This window comes from Oncorhynchus mykiss, chromosome 2, assembly GCF_013265735.2.
Source record: "Oncorhynchus mykiss isolate Arlee chromosome 2, USDA_OmykA_1.1, whole genome shotgun sequence".
NCBI classification, from domain to species: Eukaryota; Metazoa; Chordata; class Actinopteri; order Salmoniformes; family Salmonidae; genus Oncorhynchus; species Oncorhynchus mykiss.
Genome location: NC_048566.1, coordinates 58,058,840 through 58,079,662, shown reverse-complemented (window position 1 = coordinate 58,079,662; position 20,823 = coordinate 58,058,840). Strand labels below are relative to the sequence as shown.

The 20,823-nt window shown below is 43.1% G+C and overlaps 1 protein-coding gene across 5 annotated transcripts in view; it reads right to left on the bottom strand.

Annotated features, from left to right (window-relative positions):
• LOC110492579 (protein tyrosine phosphatase receptor type J) overlaps positions 1 to 20,823 on the bottom strand; it is a 69,106-nt gene that overhangs the window by 29,781 nt on the left and 18,502 nt on the right. For 3 of the 5 annotated variants that reach the window (XR_005037372.1, XM_021566992.2, XM_021567000.2), the window contains exons 2-8: positions 19,247 to 19,262; positions 18,893 to 19,105; positions 18,388 to 18,645; positions 17,875 to 18,135; positions 6,320 to 6,580; positions 5,873 to 6,130; positions 5,006 to 5,254 (exon numbers count right to left, since the gene is read on the bottom strand). Coding sequence is in view for 4 of the 5 variants with exons in the window: in XM_021566992.2 (XP_021422667.2) it covers positions 5,006 to 5,254; positions 5,873 to 6,130; positions 6,320 to 6,580; positions 17,875 to 18,135; positions 18,388 to 18,645; positions 18,893 to 19,105; positions 19,247 to 19,262 (1,516 nt within the window). In the remaining variant the exon portion in view is untranslated. The remainder of the gene's footprint in view (positions 1 to 5,005; positions 5,255 to 5,872; positions 6,131 to 6,319; positions 6,581 to 17,874; positions 18,136 to 18,387; positions 18,646 to 18,892; positions 19,106 to 19,246; positions 19,263 to 20,823) is intronic. The other 2 variants (XM_021567008.2, XM_021567023.2) reach the window with 2 other exon arrangements.

Here is a 20,823-nt window from a genome sequence, read left to right as displayed (position 1 = left end):
AGTGACAGAAATGCTTGTCATTTTATGACGTTTATGTTATGGTGGAGGAGTGTAAATGTTTCAAGAACTTCTAGAAATCAAATGTCCTGTTCTGAGTAAGAAGTGTGAGTCTCTGACTGAACTGTTCTCTGGCAAACTCACCGATGTGAAGCTGGTGGATGGGGTTCCTCAGCGGCGACCTAATGGAGCCCGTGGGTACTACATGCAGGTGCAAATAGGCATGTTCTGCACAGGATTCGAGAGATGCAAACTGCTTGTCTGGGCTCCATCCGAGCAGGTTGTTATTGATGTGGCTTTTGATGTGAAGTTCTGTGCTGTTATCACTGAACTGAAGGGATTCTATTTCACACTTATGCTGCCAAGGATAGTAGATGACTCCAGTCAGGCAGACTAACTCTGCTCCAAATATGTTCATCTGTGGTATATAGGGTCCTAATACGTCTGTGTTTTTAAATTGTTCCTATATTTTGTGCCTTGTAAAGCTCTGTCAGCTCTACCTTATTATCTAAGCATAAGTCTTTGTGTTTTTTTTTTGTCTTGCACACTTCTCTTCATATGTACATTTACCTGATTATATTTGCATAATTCTTGGTGACTTTTTTTATATCCCGCCTTGTACAGCTCTCATCCTACATGCCTACGGATAACTAGGAATATTGTTTATCGTACCTTGTATAGCTCTTTTCATATGTCACTTCATTAACTTATCTAATCATACCATAATTCATCTTGCATTTGGCAAATTGTGGTGTTAATAAAAACACTATGAAATTCTACTCTGACATTTTCTTTGATACTTAACATTTTGAAATGAAGGACAAGGAGGCATGTCTTGAGGGTTTCAAATGTGTTTTCAGTTTGATTCTGGGTTTGGTTTTCAAGGGCACAAATGAAGAAATCAAGTGTGGCACTTGGTAAACAGTTGTCTTCCCTCTTGGTCTGTTAGACCTTCTGGTGTCTATTTTTAAATAGATTGAAGAAGGCATGATAAGAGCACCTATTGAATGCCTGTAATTATCAGGAACAGGCAAAGTGTAGGATCATGATTCAGATGAAATAGGAAACTATATATACACAGAGTACCTCATGTGGATAAAATGATAGTGCATATAGAGTTACATTTCATATGCATGAACATTCTCACTGCTCACTCAGCATCCTCATGGATGATCTCGCCTTGCATGTTAACAAGTGCTGCACATATTCTTAAGAACTTTGTCCATTTTGTGCGTCAGGTTGATGGGAACAGTCTGGGAGAGGATTTTGAACACCCTTGAGTCGTTAGCTACATTAGCTATTCTTCTCGTGCTTGTGACATCCTCGTCAGACAGCTGGTCTCCTTTCTGAGTGAAGGCTGGTATGGCAAAGTTTACCTTCCTCTCATACAGCAGATCTAGGATGGTGAAGCCCCTGGCTGCGTTTCAAACTCAAAAGACACGCCCTCGTCCACTTACCCTCGGCTTATACCCTTGGGGGAATACCCGCAGCCATTTTTGTCGTCGGTCTGAATTATTAGCCAAGCAAGGGAAGTTTGCAACGTAAGCCCCTCAGCCATCATTTTTAATGGAGTTTGCGAGTGTACAATTATGTTCCCTTAGGGGCCTGAAACGCCCCATAATTCAATTTGCGATGATTGTACATCCGCTAAGAAAAGTCAGCCAAAACTTAAAACCTCAACGTCACTATGGAGTCAACATACAAATGTAAGTAAAAACATGCAAGTGTAAATAAGTTAGAAATTGTGCTACTAATGCACAAACACATCTCGTAAACGTAATGATGTTTTCGTCTGGTTAGCTTTTGGAAATTGTAGAAATAAAACATTTTCCTTCTTCGGAAGTTCCAGCTAGGCAGGCTAACGTTAGTTAGCTAATTAATTTGCTAGCTATCATACAGTAGGCGTGTGTGAATAATTCTATAGTTAATATAATAGACATGCAATCCTAACTGACTGTAGCGCATATAAAGCACCCACATGCTACCGTGACTGAAAACACAATCGTCGCGGGACGAACGAGTGGCGAATTTCCGGGCAAGGGCGGTCCATTTAAAAATCATTCCTTTTGGTCCATTCAACAACAGAGCGATACGAACCTTGTTTCAGCAGGATGTTGTATCTATACCTTATGTCATGCCTTATTGGAATGGATTTATTGATAATATCTCTTGGGAAAAAGTTTGGATGTTGCCACACACATACTTGTTCATCTTGATACTCTCCATCCCGGATCCGGGAGCGTAATCATCGACTGACACTAATTAGCATAACGCAACAGACATAAATATAAAATATTCCTATTCATGAAAATCACACGGGTTTGTTCTTCACGTTTGGTTTAGAAATCGACCGGAAATTACGGTCACGAAAATGCAGAGAAATATTCCAAATTAGCTCCATAATATCGACAGAAACATGTCAAACGTGGTTTATAATCAATCTTCAAGGTGTTTTTCAAATATCTATTCGATAATATATCCACCGGGACAATTGGTTTTTCAGTAGGACCGATTGGAAAAATGGCTACCTCTGTATTTTAAGTGAGAGTCACTCTGAGAGCCATCAGTTGACCACTTACACAATGTAGCCGCTTACGGGTATTCTTCAACATAAATGCGTAAAACTACGTTACAATGCTGTAGACACCTTGGGGAATACGTAGAAAAAGGAATCTGGTTGATAGCCCATTCACTGCTCAATAGGGACGCATTGGAACGCAGAGCTTTCAAAACACGAGGCACTTCCGGATTGGATTTTTCTCAGGCTTTCGCCTGCAATATCAGTTCTGTTATGCTCACAGACAATATTTTTACAGTTTTGGAAACTTTAGAGTGTTTTCTATCCTAAGATATCCTAAAATATATGCATATTCTAGCATCTTGTCCTAACAAAATATCCCGTTTACTTTGGGTACGTTATTTTTCCAAAAATGAAAATACTGCCCCCTAGTCACAACAGGATTTATTAACAAAATTAAGGATGTTTCCTTTAAAATTATTCATAAATATTATCCTGCCAACCACTATATGAAGACGTTTAACGAAAACATCAACTCAAATTGCTCCTTTTGTAATGACCACCCAGAAACAGTTGTGCATCTTTTTTGGCATTGTATGCATGTAAGAAAACTGTGGCAAGACATCAGTAGGTTTATAATTGAACACATTTATGAAGATTTTACACTATTGTGGAAAGATGTACTGTTTGGATTCTTTACATACAATAGAAATAAGCTGAAACATTTTTATGGAATTAATTTCATTATTCTTTTGGCCAAATTTCATATACACAAATGTAAATTTACAAACAGAAAACCACATTTTCGTACCCTACAAAAATAAATTGAACTATATTTTAAGACGGTTAAATGCTCTACTAACAAAAAAGCTGTTAGAATTGTAAGTATATGTATGGTCCTTGTGTAATTGTAATGTGATATTGTACCCCCTAGCTCGATTGTCCATTGTTTGTAATCTATGTATGCTTGTGTTCCCTCATGTGCGTTATGTAAGGATTTGTTGTTAACAAAAATAAATTTAAAAAATTTAAAAATCATTCCTTCCTCCCTGCAAGTGTAAACTCGTCAGACGTCATGATACATCATCAGAGATGGGCTCAAATCAAAAGGTGCCTCACAACTGCACTCGCTCCGCAACAAAAAGTTAGGTGGTCAAAACACTCCAGCACCATGAACAGCTTCCGTTTCTGCTAGTTATTGTGGCATCCCCTTAAACCAAACAAAAAATGCCCGTTTTGCGTGAATCCATGTTCGGAAAGTTGTGAGAAGCGATACTAAGTTAGTTGGCTAGCAAGCTGCTGAACTATTGGCTGAAAGTGCTTAACCGGAAGTCCCCCACACAAAACAAACGGCCATATTTCCGTAGAAAATTAGGTGAATACTAAGGCAGGACATAGAAACCCAATAAACTACTATTGAACAACAATTTAGTATTTTGCATCGAAGTGTGGGCTGTAGCATTTAAATTGTTTTGAATATACAATCAATCTTGCAAAATGTGTGGACAGGCAGTTACTGTAGTTAGAAAAAGTCACTGCAAAATACCGAAACAGTCTGCTCACACCTCTACAGAAGTGTGATCAAAATTGCCATTGCTCTTTCTTTAAGAAACAGCCGTTGTCGAATGTCAAGTTTCAAATTATACAGCAAAGAAAGGACATTGTCACCACAAAAGGCGAATGGGGGGTGTTTTCCAGGCAGAGTTTTAATGCTCGATCACGCAGTTTTACAACGGGTCTGGTTTATAACGGGAAATATGTGTATGAATGGCGTGTGCCAAGTTTATAAATCTCTATATTTTTGTAAGTGAGCAGACATTTTCTGAAATGGCGCACACAGACATTTAGTGTGAAATGTACGGCTATATAAATGAGGCCCAAGGATGTTTAGAGGGAAACTGGTGCTGGCAGGCAAAACAGCCAAATACTCTTTCTAAACATGAATCAATTCTCAATTGCATTACAGTTCTAGAAACATAAAGAGCTTTACTTTCATATCACATCAAAATAATTTCACAAGCGCAAAATAGATACTGTTTTAACCAGGTTTAACACCATTGCAGCCAACAGTATTTTCTGTTACAACACTTTTTTGGCATCCTTCCATCCGTTACGCAAAGGTGTTCGCAGCAGTCTGTCTTCCGTAAACAAGGAAATATGGCCGTCTAGGAACATTTACCCTATAAAGATGTGTGTAGTAATTGAAAATTTTATTATTTATCGCTAATCTGAAAGATGAGGTCCTTATGTTTCCAAACCCGTACCGCAAGCGATGCGTGTTTAGTTCAGACTGAGCGTTGGAGCTTTTAATAAAACCCCTCCGGATGGAAGATACCTAATTGAATTAGACGCTAACGTTAGTTACCGTCTATGGATAGGCTAGTCAACAACCAATTCTTTGTTTAGCCATTTTCGCCAATTACGTATTCTCCTTACCTGTGTATCCAAATCCTTTGAGTCATACCACACCAAACTTGAAAGAGGACTTACTTGTGAAAGTGGCTGTTGTATTGCCTTCTCCTACAGTTGTTTTATCTCCAGCCACTGTAGTGACTGTGAAGTTGTACTGCACTCCAGCAGTCAGCCCAGAGATGGTAGTGGAGGTTTCTGTGGTATTCATACTGACACCAGTCCCCTCTACTCTATAGAATGAACTGTTTCCCTGTGGTTGAGTCCAGCTCAGATACACAGACGATGTTGTGGTTCCAATCACATTGAGGTTGCCGACAACTCCGGGCTCTGTAGAGCAAAATGGAGGAAAAGGGGTGAGAAAAAAAAACATTTTGCTCTACTTATTAACAAGAAATTAAAGTGTACAAAAAATGAGAAACACCATCCTAATATTGAGTTGCAACCCCTTTTGCCAAGGTGTCAAGCGTTCCACAAGGTTGCTGGCCAATGTTGACTCCAGTGCTTTCCACAGTTGTGTCAAGTTGGCTGTAAGTCCTTGTGGTGGTGGACCATTATTGATACACGCTGGAAACTGTTGAGAATGAAAAACCAGTGCGCCTAGCACCTACTACATACCTTGGTCAAAGGCACTTTAATATTTTGTGTTGCCCATTCACCCTTTGAATTGCACACATACACAATCCATGTCTCAATACTTAAAAATAATTATTTAACCTCTCTCCTCCACTTCATCTATACTGATTGAAGTGGATTTAACAAGTGACATCAATAAGGGATGATAGCTTTCACCTGGATTCACCTGGCCAACCTATGTCATGGAAAGAGCATGTTTTATACACTCAGTGTATTTTGTATTTAGTGTACTGTATATAGTATGTTTATATTCAACTAAAACATTTAAAATGTAGTTATTGACCATTTGGCATCATTGGGCTTTAGTCGTACTTGTGTATACGTATACGGTGCGAGGGTCGCCTTCTGTTATCGTGTCCTGGGCGATGGCAAAGACCTGGAGTGTGTACTGGGTCCCTTGGGTCAGGCTCACTATGATGGCAGAGGTGGTGGATGTAGGTTGGTCCTTCACTGTTCCTCCGTTATGAAACTTCACCCTGTAGCCTGTTGCCTCTCCTGTAGGCTTGGTCCAGCTCAGAGAGAGAGACGTGGTGGTCTGAATGACAGTAGGGGTTGCGATGACGGCAGGTTCTGTTTGTGAAAGAGGAGTAGAGGGGGAGAGAAAGAGAGAAAGAAAAGAGTGAAAGAGAAGGTTGTCGGTGAAGAGAACAACCGAGAAAGGGATGAACGCCAGAGAAGAGTCATCTGATGTTTGAGGTTAGTTTCCAGCTCAGTTTGAGGCAAACAAATCTGCATTAAGCAACTTTCAGTGAGACTTACTTGTGGCTTGATTTGTTACATAAGCAACTCCTTCCGTCATGTTATCTCCAGCTACTGCAGTGACTCTGAATGTGTACCAAACTCCAGCAGTCAGTTCATTGATGTTGAAGGCTGTCTCATGTGTAGTTCTATTCATAGTTTTACTGCCATCAGTCCACTCTACTCTATAGAAGGAGCTATTTCCCTCTGGTTCAGTCCAGCTCAGAGACATAGATGATGTTGTGATTTCAGAGACAGTAGGGTTCCTGATGATTGCGGGCTCTGTGCGTGCAAGAGAGGGGCATTTTGGTAAAAGATCACAGGAATTATATTTATTTATTGAATTCCTCATTAATCAGAGACAGTAGGGTTCCTGGTGATTGCGGGCTCTGTGCGTGCAAGAGAGGGACATTTTGGTAAAAGATCACAGGAATCATAATTATTTATTGAATTCCTCATAAAATGAGGAGAAGCCTGCTACTTTTACACTTCTACTGAAATGTAAGGTAAGTATGTAGGGTGCAAAAGTCATTCCTCTAAAAGCATAATGTAAAGATTGATAGCATGATCAATTTAATGAAACGTTTTGGGGCAAAAATTTGTTTTTTACAGTATCTTATGGATATACTGGTAGAAAAGTATGGGTAATCCTACAGTAATCTTATCAGCAATGACTGCAGAGACCATTAATCTGTACTGTACTCCAGCAGTCAGCTCAGTGATGTCAACGTTTGTCCCACTGGTAGTTGTATTCACAGTTTTACTGCTATCAGTCCGCTCTGCTCTATCGAAGGAGCTGTTTCCCTCTGGTTCAGTCCAGCTCAGAGACACTGATAATGTTGAAAGGAAATAAACTCTAGATGACCTTTACTCCACACACAGAGATGCATACAAAGCTCTCCCTCGCCCTCCATTTGGCAAATCTGACCATAATTCCACCTTCCACCTTATTCCTGCTTACAAGCAAAAACTAAACCATGAAGTACCAGTGACTCGCTCAATATGGGAGTGGTCAGATGACGCGAATGCTACGCTTCAGGACTGTTTTGCTAGCACAGACTGGAATACATTCCGGGATTCATACAATGGCATTGAGGAGTATACCAGCCTCAGTCATCAGCTTCATCAAGAAGTGCATCGACGACATCGTCCCCACAGTGACCGTACGTACATATCCCAACCAGAAGCGGTGGATTACAGGCAACATCCAGATCGAGCTAAAGACTAGAGCTGCCGCTTTCAAGGAGCGGGACACTAATCCGGACACTTATAAGAAATCGCACTATGCCCTCAGATGAACCATCAAACTGGCAAAGCGTCAATACAGGATTAAGATTGAATGCTACTACACTGGCTCTGACGCTCGTCGGATGTGGCAGAGCTTGAAAATGATTACGCACTACAAAGGGAAATACGGCCGTGAGCTGCCCAGTGACGAGAGCCTACCAGATTAGATAAATGCCTTTTATGCTCACTTTGAGGCAAGAAACACTGAAGCATGCATGAGAGCACCAGCTGTTCCGGATGACTGTGTGATCACGCTCTCAGTAGCCGATGTGAACAAGACCTTTAAACAGGTCAACATTCACAAAGCCGCGGGGCCAGACGGATTACCAGGACGTGTACTCAAAGCATGCGCTGACCAATTGGCAAGTGTCTTCACTGACATTTTCAACCTGACCGAGTCTGTGATACCTACATGTTTCAAGCAGACCACCATAGTCCTTGTGTCCAAGGAAACTAAGGTAACCTGCCTAAATGGTTACCGCCCCGTAGCACTCACGTTGGTAGACATGAAGTGCTTTGAAAGGCTGGTCATGGCTCACATCAACAGCATCCTCACAGATACCCTAGACCCACTCCAATTTGCATACCGCCCCAACAGATCCACAGATGAAGCAATCTCAAACGTACTCCACACGGCCCTTTCCCACTTGGACAAAAGGAACACCTATGTGAGAATGCTGTTCATTGACTACAGCTCAGCGTTAAACACCATAGTGCCCACAAAGCTCAGCACTAAGCTAAAGACCCTGGGACTAAACACCTCCCTCTGCTACTGGATCCTGGACTTCCTGACAAGCCGCCCCCAGGAGGTAAGGGTAGGCAACAACACGTCTGCCACGCTGATCCTCAACACTGGGGCCCCTCAGGGGTGTGAGCTTAGTCCCCTCCTGTACTCCCTGTTCACCCATGACTGCGTGGCCAAACACGACTCCAACACCATCATTAAGTTTGCTGATGACACAACAGTGGTAGGCCTGATCACCGACAACGAGACAGCCAATAGGGAGGAGGTCAGAGACCTGGCAGTGTGGTGCCAGGACAACAACCTCACCCTCAATGTGAGCAAGAAAAAGGAGCTGATCGCGGACTACAGGAAAAGGCGGGCCGAACAGGCCCCCATTAACATCAACAGGGCTGTAGTGGAGCGGGTTGTGAGTTTCAAGTTCCTTGGTGTCTACATCACCAACAAACTAACATGGTCCAAACACAGCAAGATAGTCGTGAAGACAGCATGACAACACCTTTTCCCCCTCAGGAGACTGAAAAGATTTGTCATGGATCCCCAGATTCTCAAAAAGTTCTACAGCTGCACCATCGAGATCATCCTGACTTTTTGCATCGCCACCTGATATGGCAACTGCTCGGCATCTGACCGTAAGGAACTGCAGAGGATAGTGCGTCCGGACCAGTAAATCACTGGGGCCAAGCTTCCTGCCATCCTGGACCTTTATACTAGGTGGTGTCAGAGGAAAGCCCCCAAAATTGTCAGATTCCAGTCACCCAAGTCATAGACTGTTCTCTCTGCTACCGCACGGCAAGTGGTACCGGAGCGCCAAGTCTAGGACCTAAAGGATCCTTAACAGCTTCTACCCCCAAGCCATAAGACTGCTGTACAATTAATCAAATGGCCACCCGGACTATTTACATTGACATTCCCTGCCGCCGCTGCTGCTACTCGCTGTGTATTATCTATGCATAGTCACTTTACCGCTACATATACCGGCACCACCTTTATATATTCTCATTTGATTTGATGGTGGCTCACTACTAGGAAGAACCAATAACACAACGTGTTGTCAGAGACAGTCAGGTCGAGTGGCGACTCACCCACCGGTTATTCTCAAGCATTTCTCTCTTCCTTGAACTCTGCGAGCAGGGACATGCGGTGAGATGGCTTGTTCTATTATCAGAGAACCGGAGTTACGAAAGTAACTAAACCCTTGTGTAGTCTTAACATTCTGTATACTCCCCTTGTCCTAAGGGTAAAAAATGACCCGCCTTCACTAAACCCCTAAAATAGAGCAGCTTAATTGAGTTTTAAACCCCAAATCTATTTTGCATGAAGAAACAACCTGTCATTCATCACACACTTTGTGAATATCTGGGGTTTCCTACTTCACAATGCAGAATGATTGCATTTAATCAATGGACAACACTCATTTTATTATAAAACACCTGTCATAATTGTTTTACAGTCCTTTTATGGGGAGCAGAATTGGCATCTCCTCCTCTTGCCTGCCCTAGCTGCAGCCTCAGGTGGATCAGGACAAGATTCAGCCCCCTGAACAGCTTTCACAAGCGCTGCAGAGGCTGCTGTGCGGGGGAGGCACTCCCTTCTTTGAATGTGTGGGGTTACAAGTGCCTTTCCCAGCTTCTCCAGGAACGCCCTCTTCTTGTTCCGCTTATCAGGCATCCAGTTAGGGATGATCTTGTTCCATATCACAAAGGCATTATATGAGGACACATCAATAGTGTTATGGAAGATGACCAGGGGCCAGCGGGCAGTCATCCTCCTGCAGCTGTAAGTTCATATCACATTGTCCAGGTTGTCCACGCCTCCTTTGTTGTGGTTGTAGTCCAGGATGATGGCTGGATTTCTGTCCTCACGATCACTGACCTCAGCCGTTTTGTGCAGTGTGTTCAGGAGGACCACATTCTTGTTCCTCTTTTGGCGGTAAGAAACTAGAGTGGTGGTGGGGGTGAATGCCTCTCTCCCCCTTGTTGCGAGGAGTGCAGGGGGGAGCTCAGGCTTGTTCTTTCTAACTTTGCCAACCATGGTGATCTTCCTCTTCAGGAGCTGCTGGCTGAGTTCAATCAGTAGCAGACATATTCTCAATTTCTCATTGTGTGTGTGTGTGTCTTTGTGGTTTTTGTGGTGTGTAAATGATTTTATAACTGCCGGGTGAAAATGACCACAAGACAATCTTTGTACCCTGGTGGTGTACAGCTTTCATGGAAATATGAACAAAGGCGATGTTTCACTTTTTCTAATGTTGGGGTAACTCTAGAAAAAGTAATACAATTTCAAGTTGAAAAAATGTCATTTAGGGGGTTCTCTCTGCTGTTAAACATAGTGGCGGGATATTTTTTAACCTTAAGACATCACAAGGGTTCATTTCTCTTTCAAATAATTGTTTGGGGTCTCACATTGGGCAAACTCAAGTATCGCAGACATGCTCTGCGAAACCAAGGTAGTCCCAACAGTATCCCCCTCAGAGGCTCAGAGGAGAGTATGTGCCAACAAAGGTGCAGTGACATCCAGTCTGTAAAACCTCACAAATGTACAGTGCCTTCGGAAAGTATTCAGACCCCTTGACTTTTTGCACATTTTGTTGTGTTACAGCCTTATTCTAAAATTGATTAAATATCAAAAAATCCTCAGCAATCTACACACAAAACCCCAAAATGACAAAGTGAATAGTTTTTTAAAAACGTAGGCTAATTTATATTTTAAAAAAGCTCAGGTGCATCCTGTTTCCATTAATCATCCTTAAGATGTTATTACAACTTGATTGGAGTCCACTTGTGGTAAATTCAATTGATTGGACATGATTTAGAAAGGGACACACCTGTCCATATAAGGTCCTACAGTTGACAGTGCATGTCAGAGCAAAAACCAAGCCATGAGGTCGAAGGAATTGTTTGTAGAGCTCCGAGACAGGATTGTGTCGAGGCACAGATCTGGGGAAGGATACCAAAACATTTCTGCAGCATTAAAGGCCCCCAAGAACACAGTGGCCTCCATCATTCAAAAGTGGAAGAAGTTTGGAACCACCAAGAGTCTCTATAGCTGGCTGCCCAGCCAAAATGAACAATCGGAGGAGAAGGGCCCTGGTCAGGGAGGTGACCAAGAACCCAATGGTCACTGACAGAGCTCCTCTGTGGAGATGGGAGAAACTTCCAGAAGGACAACTATCTATGCAGCACTCCACCAATCAGGCCTTTATGGTAGAGTGGCCAGACAGAAGCCACTCCTCTTTTAAAGGCACATAACAGACCCCATGGAGTTTGGCAAAAGGCACCTAAAGACTCTCAAACCATGAGAAACAAGATTCTCTGGTCTGATGAAACCAAGATTGAACTCTTTGTCATGAATGCCAAGCCTCACATCTGGAGGAAACCTGGCACCATCCCTACGGTGAAGCATGGTGGTGGCAGTATCATGCTGTGGGGGTGTTTTTCAGCGACAGGGACTTGAAGACTAGTCAGGATCGAGAGAAAGATGAACGGAGCAAATTACAGATAGATCTTTGATGAAAACCTCCTCCAGAGCGCACAGGATCTCAGACTGGGCCAAAGTTTCACTTTCCAACAAGACAACGACTCGCACAGCAAAGACAACGAAGAATGGCTTCGGGACAAGTCACAATGTCCTTGAATGGCCCAGCCAGATCGAACATCTCTGGCGAGACCTGAACCCGATCGAACATCTCTGGCGAGACCTGAAAATAGCTGTGCAGCAACGCTCCCCATTCAACCTGACAGAGCTTGAGAGGATCTGCAGAGAAGAATGGGAGAAACTCCCCAAATACAGGTGTGCCAAGCTTGTAGCTTGGAAGCTTGTGGGAGGAGCTATAGGAGGTTGGGCTCATTGTAATGGCTGGAATGGAATAAATGGAATGGAGTTAAACATGTGGTTTCCATGTGTGTGATGTGTTTGACCGAGCGCCACCTGTGGAACAGGGAGAGGCACTGTCGGAAGGAAGTGATGCGGCCGTCCGATAGTGTTGCCTGATAAAAGAGAGAGTCCAGCATTACGCTTAGCTATCTATTCAGCTCTTGGTTGATCTTGAACCCTAACTCATTGAGGTGGGTGACAAGGGAAGCTGTGTCTTGTACTGCTTGCTCCTGTGAAGGGGGGGCAAAGCAGGTAATCATCTATGTAGGTGGAGACTCTTAGTCCCCTGACACTAACGGGGATTAGAGCTGCCCTACACATTTGCTGAACGTCTGGGGAGCTAGTGCTGGCTCCAGGGGCACAGCGAGGTATTCAAATATAAATTGTATTTGTCACATACTCTGAAAACGAACAGTGAAATGCGTATTTACGGGTCTTTCCCAACAATGCAGAGAGAAAAATAGAAAAAGTCATAAAGATAATTACACAAGGAATAAATACACAATGAGCAATGATAACTTGGCTATATACACAGGGTGCCAGTACCGAGTCGATGTGCAGGGGTTTGAGGTAATTGAGGTAGATACACTACATCAAATCAAAGTTTATTTGTCACATGCGCCGAATACAACAGGTGTAGGTAGACCTTACAGTGAAATGCTTACTTACAGGCTCTAACCAATAGTGCAAAAAAAGGTATTAGGTGAACAATAGGTAGGTAAAGAAATAAAACAGTAAAAAGACAGTGAAAAATAACAGTAGCGAGGCTATATACAGTAGCGAGGCTATATACAAACACTGGTAAGTCAGGTTGATTGAGGTAGTATGTACATGTAGATATGGTTAAAGTGACTATGCATATATGATAGCCTGGTTAGCCAATGTGCGAGAGCACTGGTTGGTCGGGCCAATTGAGGTAGTATGTACATGAATGTATAGTTAAAGTGACTATGCATATATGATAAACAGAGAGTAGCAGCAATGTAAAAAGAGGGTTTGGGGGGGCACACAATGCAAATAGTCTGGGTAGCCATTTGATTACCTGTTCATGAGACTTATGGCTTGGGGGTAAAAACTGTTGAGAAGCCTTTTTGTCCTAGACGTGGCACTCTGGTACCGCTTGCCATGCGGTAGCAGAGAGAACAGTCTATGACTGGGGTGGCTGGGGTCTTTGAAAAATTTTAGGACCTTCCTCTGACACCGCCTGGTGTAGTCCTGGATGGCAGGCAGCTTAGCCCCAGCGATGTACTGGGCCGTACGCACTACCCTCTGTAGTGCCTTGCAGACGGAGGCCGAGCAATTTCCGTACCAGGCAGTGATGCAACCAGTCAGGATGCTCTCAATATTGCAGCTGTAGAACCTTTTGAGCATCTCAGGACCCATGCCAAATCTTTTTAGTTTCCTGAGGGGGAATAGGATTTGTCGTGCCCTCTTCACGAATGTCTTGGTGTGTTTGGACCATTCTAGTTTGTTGTTAATGTGGACACCAAGGAACTTGAAGCGCTCAATCTGCTCAATCTGCTCCATTCCATTCTCGATGAGAATGGGGGCGTGCTCGGTCCTCCATTTCCTGTAGTCCACACTCATCTCCTTACTCTTGGTTACGTTGAGGGATAGGTTGCTATTCTGGCACCACCTGGCCAGGTCTCTGATCTCCTCCCTATAGTCTGTCTCACCATTGTCGATGATCAGGCCTACACCTGTTGTGTCGTCTGCAAACTTAATGATGCTGTTGGAGTCGTGCCTGGCCATGCAGTCGTGGGTGAACAGGGAGTACAGGAGGAAACTGAGCACGCACCCCTGGGAAGCTCCAGTGTTGAGGATCAGCGTGGCAGATGTGTTGCTACCTACCCTCATCACCTGGGGGCGGCCCGTCAAGAAGTCCAGGATCCAGTTGCAGAGGGCGGTGGTCCGTCCCAGGGTCCTGAGCTTGGGGATGAGCTTGGAGGGGACTATAGTGTTGAATGCTGAGCTGTAGTCAATGAACAACATTCTTACGTAGGTATTACTTTTGTCCAGGTTGGTGAGGGCAGTGTGGAGTCCAATAGAGATTTGCGTCATCAGTGGATCTGTTGGGGCGGTGTAACGCTTGTCTTCGTCCTCAGACGAGGACTAAGAAATGTCAGACCAATGCGCAGCGTGGTAGGTGTCCATATTGTATTTAATACGAATACTGAACACTTCAACAAACAAAAAAACAATAAAACGACAAAACGAACAGTCCTGAACGGTGAAGCAAAACACAGAACAGAAAATAATCACCCACAACTCAAAGGTGAAACCAGGCTACCTAAGTATGGTTCTCAATCAGGGACAACGATTGACAGCTGCCTCTGATTGAGAACCATACCAGGCAAAACACAGAAATCCCAAATTAAAGAAAAAATAACATAGACTGCCCACCCCAACTCACGCCCTGACCATACTAAAACAAAGACAAAACAAATGAACTAAGGTCAGAATGTGACAGGCAGTATGCGAATTGGAGTGGGTCAAGGGTGTCTTGAATGATGGTGTTGATGTGAGCCATGACCTGCCTTTCAAAGCATTTCATGGCCATAGATGTGAGCTCTACCAGGCGATGGTCATTTAGGCAGGTTATCGTGGCGTTCTTGGGCACAGTGATTGAGGTGCTCAGCTTGAAACAAGTTGGTGTTAGACTGGGTCAGGGATAGATTGAAAATGTCAGTTAAGACACTTGCCGATGGTCAGCGCATGCTCTGTGTACGCGTCCTGGTATTCTGTCTGGCCTCGCAGCCCTGTGAATGTTAACCTGTACAAAGGTCTTACTCACGTTAGCTACGGAGAAAAATATCACACAGTTGTATGGAACAGCTGGTGCTCTCATGCATGGTTCAGTGCTGCCTCAAAGTGAGCATAGAAGGCATTTAGCTCATCTGGTAGGCTGTAGTTACACAGGTGACATGTTGGTGAAAATGATGTAAAACAGATTTCAGTGTACCTGCTTTAAAATCACGGGCCACTAGAAATGCCGCCTCTGAATGTGCATTTACTTATTTGTAAAGGGGAACAACTACTTCAACGTCTCAAACAACTACTTCAAGGTCACCCCGCTAACCATTTCACACCGGTTACACTCACCCCCCTTTTGACCTCCTCCTTTTCCGCAACAACCAGTGATCCAGGTCAACAGCATCAATGTAACAGTATAGCTTCCGTCCCTCTCCTCGCCCCTACCTGGGCTCGAACCAGAGACCCTCTGCACACATCGACAACAGCCACCCTCAAATCATCATTACCCATCGCTCCACAAAAGCCGTGGCCCTTGCAGAGCAAGGGGAACAACTACTTCAAGGTCTCAGAGCGAGTGACGTCACCAATTGAAACGCTATTAGCGCGCACTTCGCTAACTAGCTAGCTATTTCACACCGGTTACATTTGCTATGGCACTAAACAGCTTGTTGAGTGTGGTCTTACAGCCAGCATCGGTTTGTGGTGGTCAGTAGACGGCTACGAAAAATATAGATGAAAACTCTGTTGGTAAATTGTGTGGTCTGCAGCTTATCATGAGGTATTCTAGCTCAGGTGAGCAAAAACACGAGACTTCCTTAACATTACAGATCGCGCACCAGCTGCTGTTAACAAAGTCTGGACAGAGTCTGGACAATGCATAGAAAAGCCAGCGAGATGTACGGTGCCATCAGAAAGTATTCATACCCCTTGGCTTATTCCACATTTGGTTGTGTTACAGCCTGAATTCAAAATGGATTAAATAAATAGAAATGCTCACCCATCTACACACAGTACAACATAATGACAAAGGGAAAATCTATTTTTTAGAAATGTTTGCATATTTATTGAAAATGAAATAGACATATCTGTGATTCTTTCTGGGTATGTATCTATAAGCTTTACACACCTGGATTTTATAATATGTGCACATTATTATTTTTAAATTCTTCAAGCTCTGTCAAGTTGGTTGTTGATCATTGCTAGACAGCCATTTTAAAGTCTTGCCATAGATTTCCAAGCCAATTTAAGTAAAAACTATAACTCGGCCTATCAGGAACATTCAATGACGTCTTGGTAAGCAACTCCAGTGTATATTTGGCCTTCTTTAGGTTATTGTCCTGCTGAAAGGTTTTCCTGCTGAATTTGTCTCCCATTGTCTGTTGGAAATGAGACTGAACCAGGTTTTCCTCTAGGATTTTGCCTGTGCTTTGCTCTATTCTGATAATTTTATCCTAAAAACCATCTCCCTAGTCCTTGCCGATGACAAGCATACCCATAACATGATGCAGCCACCACCATGCTTGAATATATGAAGAGTGGTATTCAGGGATGTGTTGTGGATTTGCCACAAACATAACACCTTATCTTGTGCTCTTGAGTGGTGCAGTGGTCTAAGGCACTGCATCTCAGTGCTAGAGTATCATCACTACAGACACCCTGGTTTGAGTCCAGGCTGTCTCACAACCGGACGTGATTGTGTGCCGCCCTATGGGACCCACAATTGGCCCAGCGTCATCCGGGTTTGGCTGGTGTGGGCCGTCATTGTAATAAAAAAATTGAAAACAAATTTATTCAACTAGGAAAGTCAGTTAAGAACAAATTCTTATTTACAATAGCGGCCTAGGAACATTGGGTTAACTGCCTTGTTCAGGGGCAGAATGACAGATTTTTAACTTGTCAGATTGGGGATTCGATCGGCAAATCTTAACTGACTTGCCTAGTTAAATAAAGGTTCAAAAAAATAATATTAAGAACATAACGTTTTTTTTGCAGTTTTACTTTTGTGCCTTATTACAAACAGGATGCGTGTTTTTGAATATTTTTATTTTGTACAAGCTTCCTTCTTTTCACTGTCATTGTTAGTATTGGGAGTAACTACAATGTTGTTGAGCCGTCCTCAGTTTTCTCCTATCACAGCCATTAAAAGTTGTAACTGTTTTAAAGTCACCATTGGCCTCATGGTGAAATCTATGAGCGGTTTCCTTTCTCTCCGGCAACTGAGTTTGGAAGGACGCCTGTAATTAATAACTTCACCATGCTCAAAGGGATATTCAATGTCTGCTTTTTTATTTTTACCCATCTACCAATAGGTGCCCTTCTTTGCAAGGCATTGGAAAACCTCCCTAGTCTTTGTGGTTGAATCTGTGTTTGAAAGTCACTGCTCGTAGTCATTCAAAAATCATGTTAAACACTTATTGCACACAGAGTGAGCCAATGCAACTTATTATGGGACTTGTTAACCACATTTTTACTCCTGAACTTATCTAAGCTTGTCATAACAAAAGGATTGAATACTTATTGAGAGACATTTCACATTTTCGTTTGTAATTAATTTGTAAAAACATAATGCGCAAATATTGTACAATCCAGGTGTGCAAAGCTCTTAGAGAAATACCCAGACAGACTCACAGCTGTAATCGCTGCCAAATGTGATTCTAACATGTATTAAATCAAGGGGTTGAATACTTATGTAAATTAGATATTTAATTTTCAATAAATGTGCAAATATTCATAAAAACATGTTTTAACTTTCTCATTAAGGGGTATTGCGCGTAGATGAGTGAAGAAAAACAAATATTTGATCAATTTCGAATTCAGGCTGTAACACCAAAAGACTTGCAATAAGGGGTATGAAAACTTTCTGAAAGAATTGTATATCTAAGAAAAATGTCAAAAACCACTCAACAAAGATGCTTACTTGTAAAAGTGGTTGTTTCACTGCCTTCTCCTACAGTTGTATTATCTCCAGCCACTGCAGTGACTCTGAATGTGTACCCCACTCCAGCAGGCAGCCCAGTGATGGTAGTGGAGGTTCTTGTGGTATTCTTACTGCCAATGTCACTGCCATCAGTCCACACTATTATATAGAAGGAGCTGTTTCCCTCTGGTTCAGTCCAGCTCAGAGACACAGAGGATGTTCTGATTTCAGACACAGTAAGTTTCCTGACGATTGCAGGCTCTGTGCGTGCAAGAGAGAGGGACATTTGGGAAAAGATACAGAATTTCAACTGAATCAAGTCCAATATTATCAAGTGAGCCTAAGTGAGAGCCATTTACTGTGAAATGCATGAAAGCATTGTGTTTCTTAATGCAACAGACGATGGCAACTTATCACATGTTCTTGGATGTGAACAAGTAATATATCAACGAATGTATAAATGGTGCCTGTGGCATTGACACAATCCGACATCAAAGTACCTGAATTACTCACTTGTATATTTCAAAACGGTTTTGTTTCGTCCTTCACTTTTGTTATCTCCAGCCACTGCAGTGACTGTGAAGAGGTACTGCGCTCCAGCAGTGAGAGCAGTAACATTTACAGAAGTTCCTGTGGTATTCTGACTGTCATTGATACTGCCATCAGTCCACTCTACTTTATAGAAGGAGCTACCCTCTGGTTTAGTCCAGCTCAGAGACACCGATGATGTTGTGATTTTGGTGACAGTGAGGATTGTGATGGTTTCAGGCTCTGTGCGTGCAAGAAAGGTGGGTGGGGGGTGGAGAACAAGTATGTCTGGAATTTACTACAGAAGTAGACATTGTGAGCCGCAAATATACAGCCGAAGCACATTGCAGAGTCGAGAGAAAACGTTGATGTTCTCAGTAAATAAGATAGGCGTTTTAAGGAGAGCTTGTCAGGATCAACACAAAGTTATTTTCAGTCCAGGACCAGGCTTGATCTGGGTCAAAACCAGCCCTTAGAGTGAGATACTTACTTGTTGTGAAGTTATTGCAGCAGTCGACTTGTTGGATATCGTTACACAGGACATGCACACGGTGGGTGGACCCAGGAGCCAGTCCAGACAGGGTGGCCATAGTTGAGATGGAGAACACAGAAGTACTGCCAGTGCTCACGGTGCAGTTGGCGTGTACCTGAATATTAATCTCTGTTGCTGTTGTGCTGGCTTTGAAATTCGTACAGAGAGCGCCTAAAATGGTAGGAGAGTTTTGGATTGAGGGAAACCAAATCTGAAACTTTGAAATGAAGTGTACTTCCTATCATTCATCGTCATCTACTTAGGTAAGATTTATCTTTCATAAATTCTTGAAGTGGAAATGGCTGTACTTACATTGAGCTTGTGAGCCCTGTAAGGAAGATGAAAAGGACAGTTAGTAATCATACCAGTAGAGGTCAGCATTGACTCAGAACAGTGATCAAATTGTTGCCTCCACATGTCCTGGCCTATTCTAGCAATCTTACCATCTAGGGCAGGCCTGGGCAATTATTTTCCATGGAGGGCCACATTAGAATATATTTTTACCATCACGGGCCAGAATCAACAATAACAATGCCGCAAAGCCAGATGGATTACCAGGACATGTACTCCGAGCATGCGCTGACCAACTGGCAAGTGTCTTCACTGACATTTTCAACCTGTCTATGACCAAGTCTGTAATACCAACATCTTTCAAGTAGACCACAATAGTCCCTGTCCCCAAGAACACCAAGGTAACCTGCCTAAATGACTACTGACCCGTAACACTCTGTAGCCATGAAACGCATTGAAAGGCTGGTCATGGGTCTCATCAACACCATTATCCCAGAAACCCACTCCAATTTGCATACCGCCCCAACAGATCCACACCGCCCTTTCCCACCTGGACAAAAGGAACACCTACATGAGAATGCTATTCATTGACTACAGCTCAGTGTTCAATACCATAGTGCCTTAAAAACTCATCACTAAGCTCTACAGAGGGTAGTTGCGTATGGCCCAGTACATCACTGGGGCCAAGCTTCCTGTCATCCAGGACCTCTATACCAGACGGTGTCAGAGGAAGGCCCAAAGAATTGCCAAGGACTCCAGCCACCCTAGTCATAGACTGTTCTCTCTGCTACCGCACGGCATGCAGTACCAAATCTAGGTCCAAAAGGCTTCTTAATAGCTTCTACCCCCAAGCCATAAGACTCTTGAACAGTTCATCAAATGGCTACTCGGACTATTTGCATTGTCCCCACCCCCATTTTTAAGCTGCTGCTACTCTCTGTTTATTATCCATGTATAGTCACTTTACCTCTACCTACATGTTCTTGTTGAAATCAAATCAAATTGTATTTGTCACATGTGACGAATACAACACCTTACAGTGAAATGCTTACTTACGAGCCCCTAACCAACAGTGCAGTTTAAAAAAAAATACAGATAAGAGATAAAAGTAACAAGTAATTAAAGAGGAGCAGTAAAAAAATAAATATATATATATATACAGGGGAGTGCCGGTAGAGAGTCAATGTGCGGGGCCACCGGTTAGTTGAGGTAGTATGTACATGTAGGTAGAGTTAATTTAAGTGACAATGCATAGATGACATCAGGAAGTGGCAGTGGTGTGGAGAGGGGAGGGGAGGGGAGGGGGATGTGAATAGTCTGGGTAGCCATTTGACTAGATGTTCAGGAGTCTTATGGCTTGGGGGTAGAAGCTGTTCAGAAGCCTCTTGGACCTAGACTTGGTGCTCCGGTATCGCTTGCCATGTGGTAGCAGAGAGAACAGGCTATGACTAGGGTGTTACCTCAATTACCTCGACTAATCGATGCCCCCCCGCACATTGACTTTGTACCAGAACCCCATGTATATAGCCTCGCTACTGTTATTTTATTGTTGCTCCTTAATTATTTGTTATATTTAAAAATAAATATTGACTGCATTG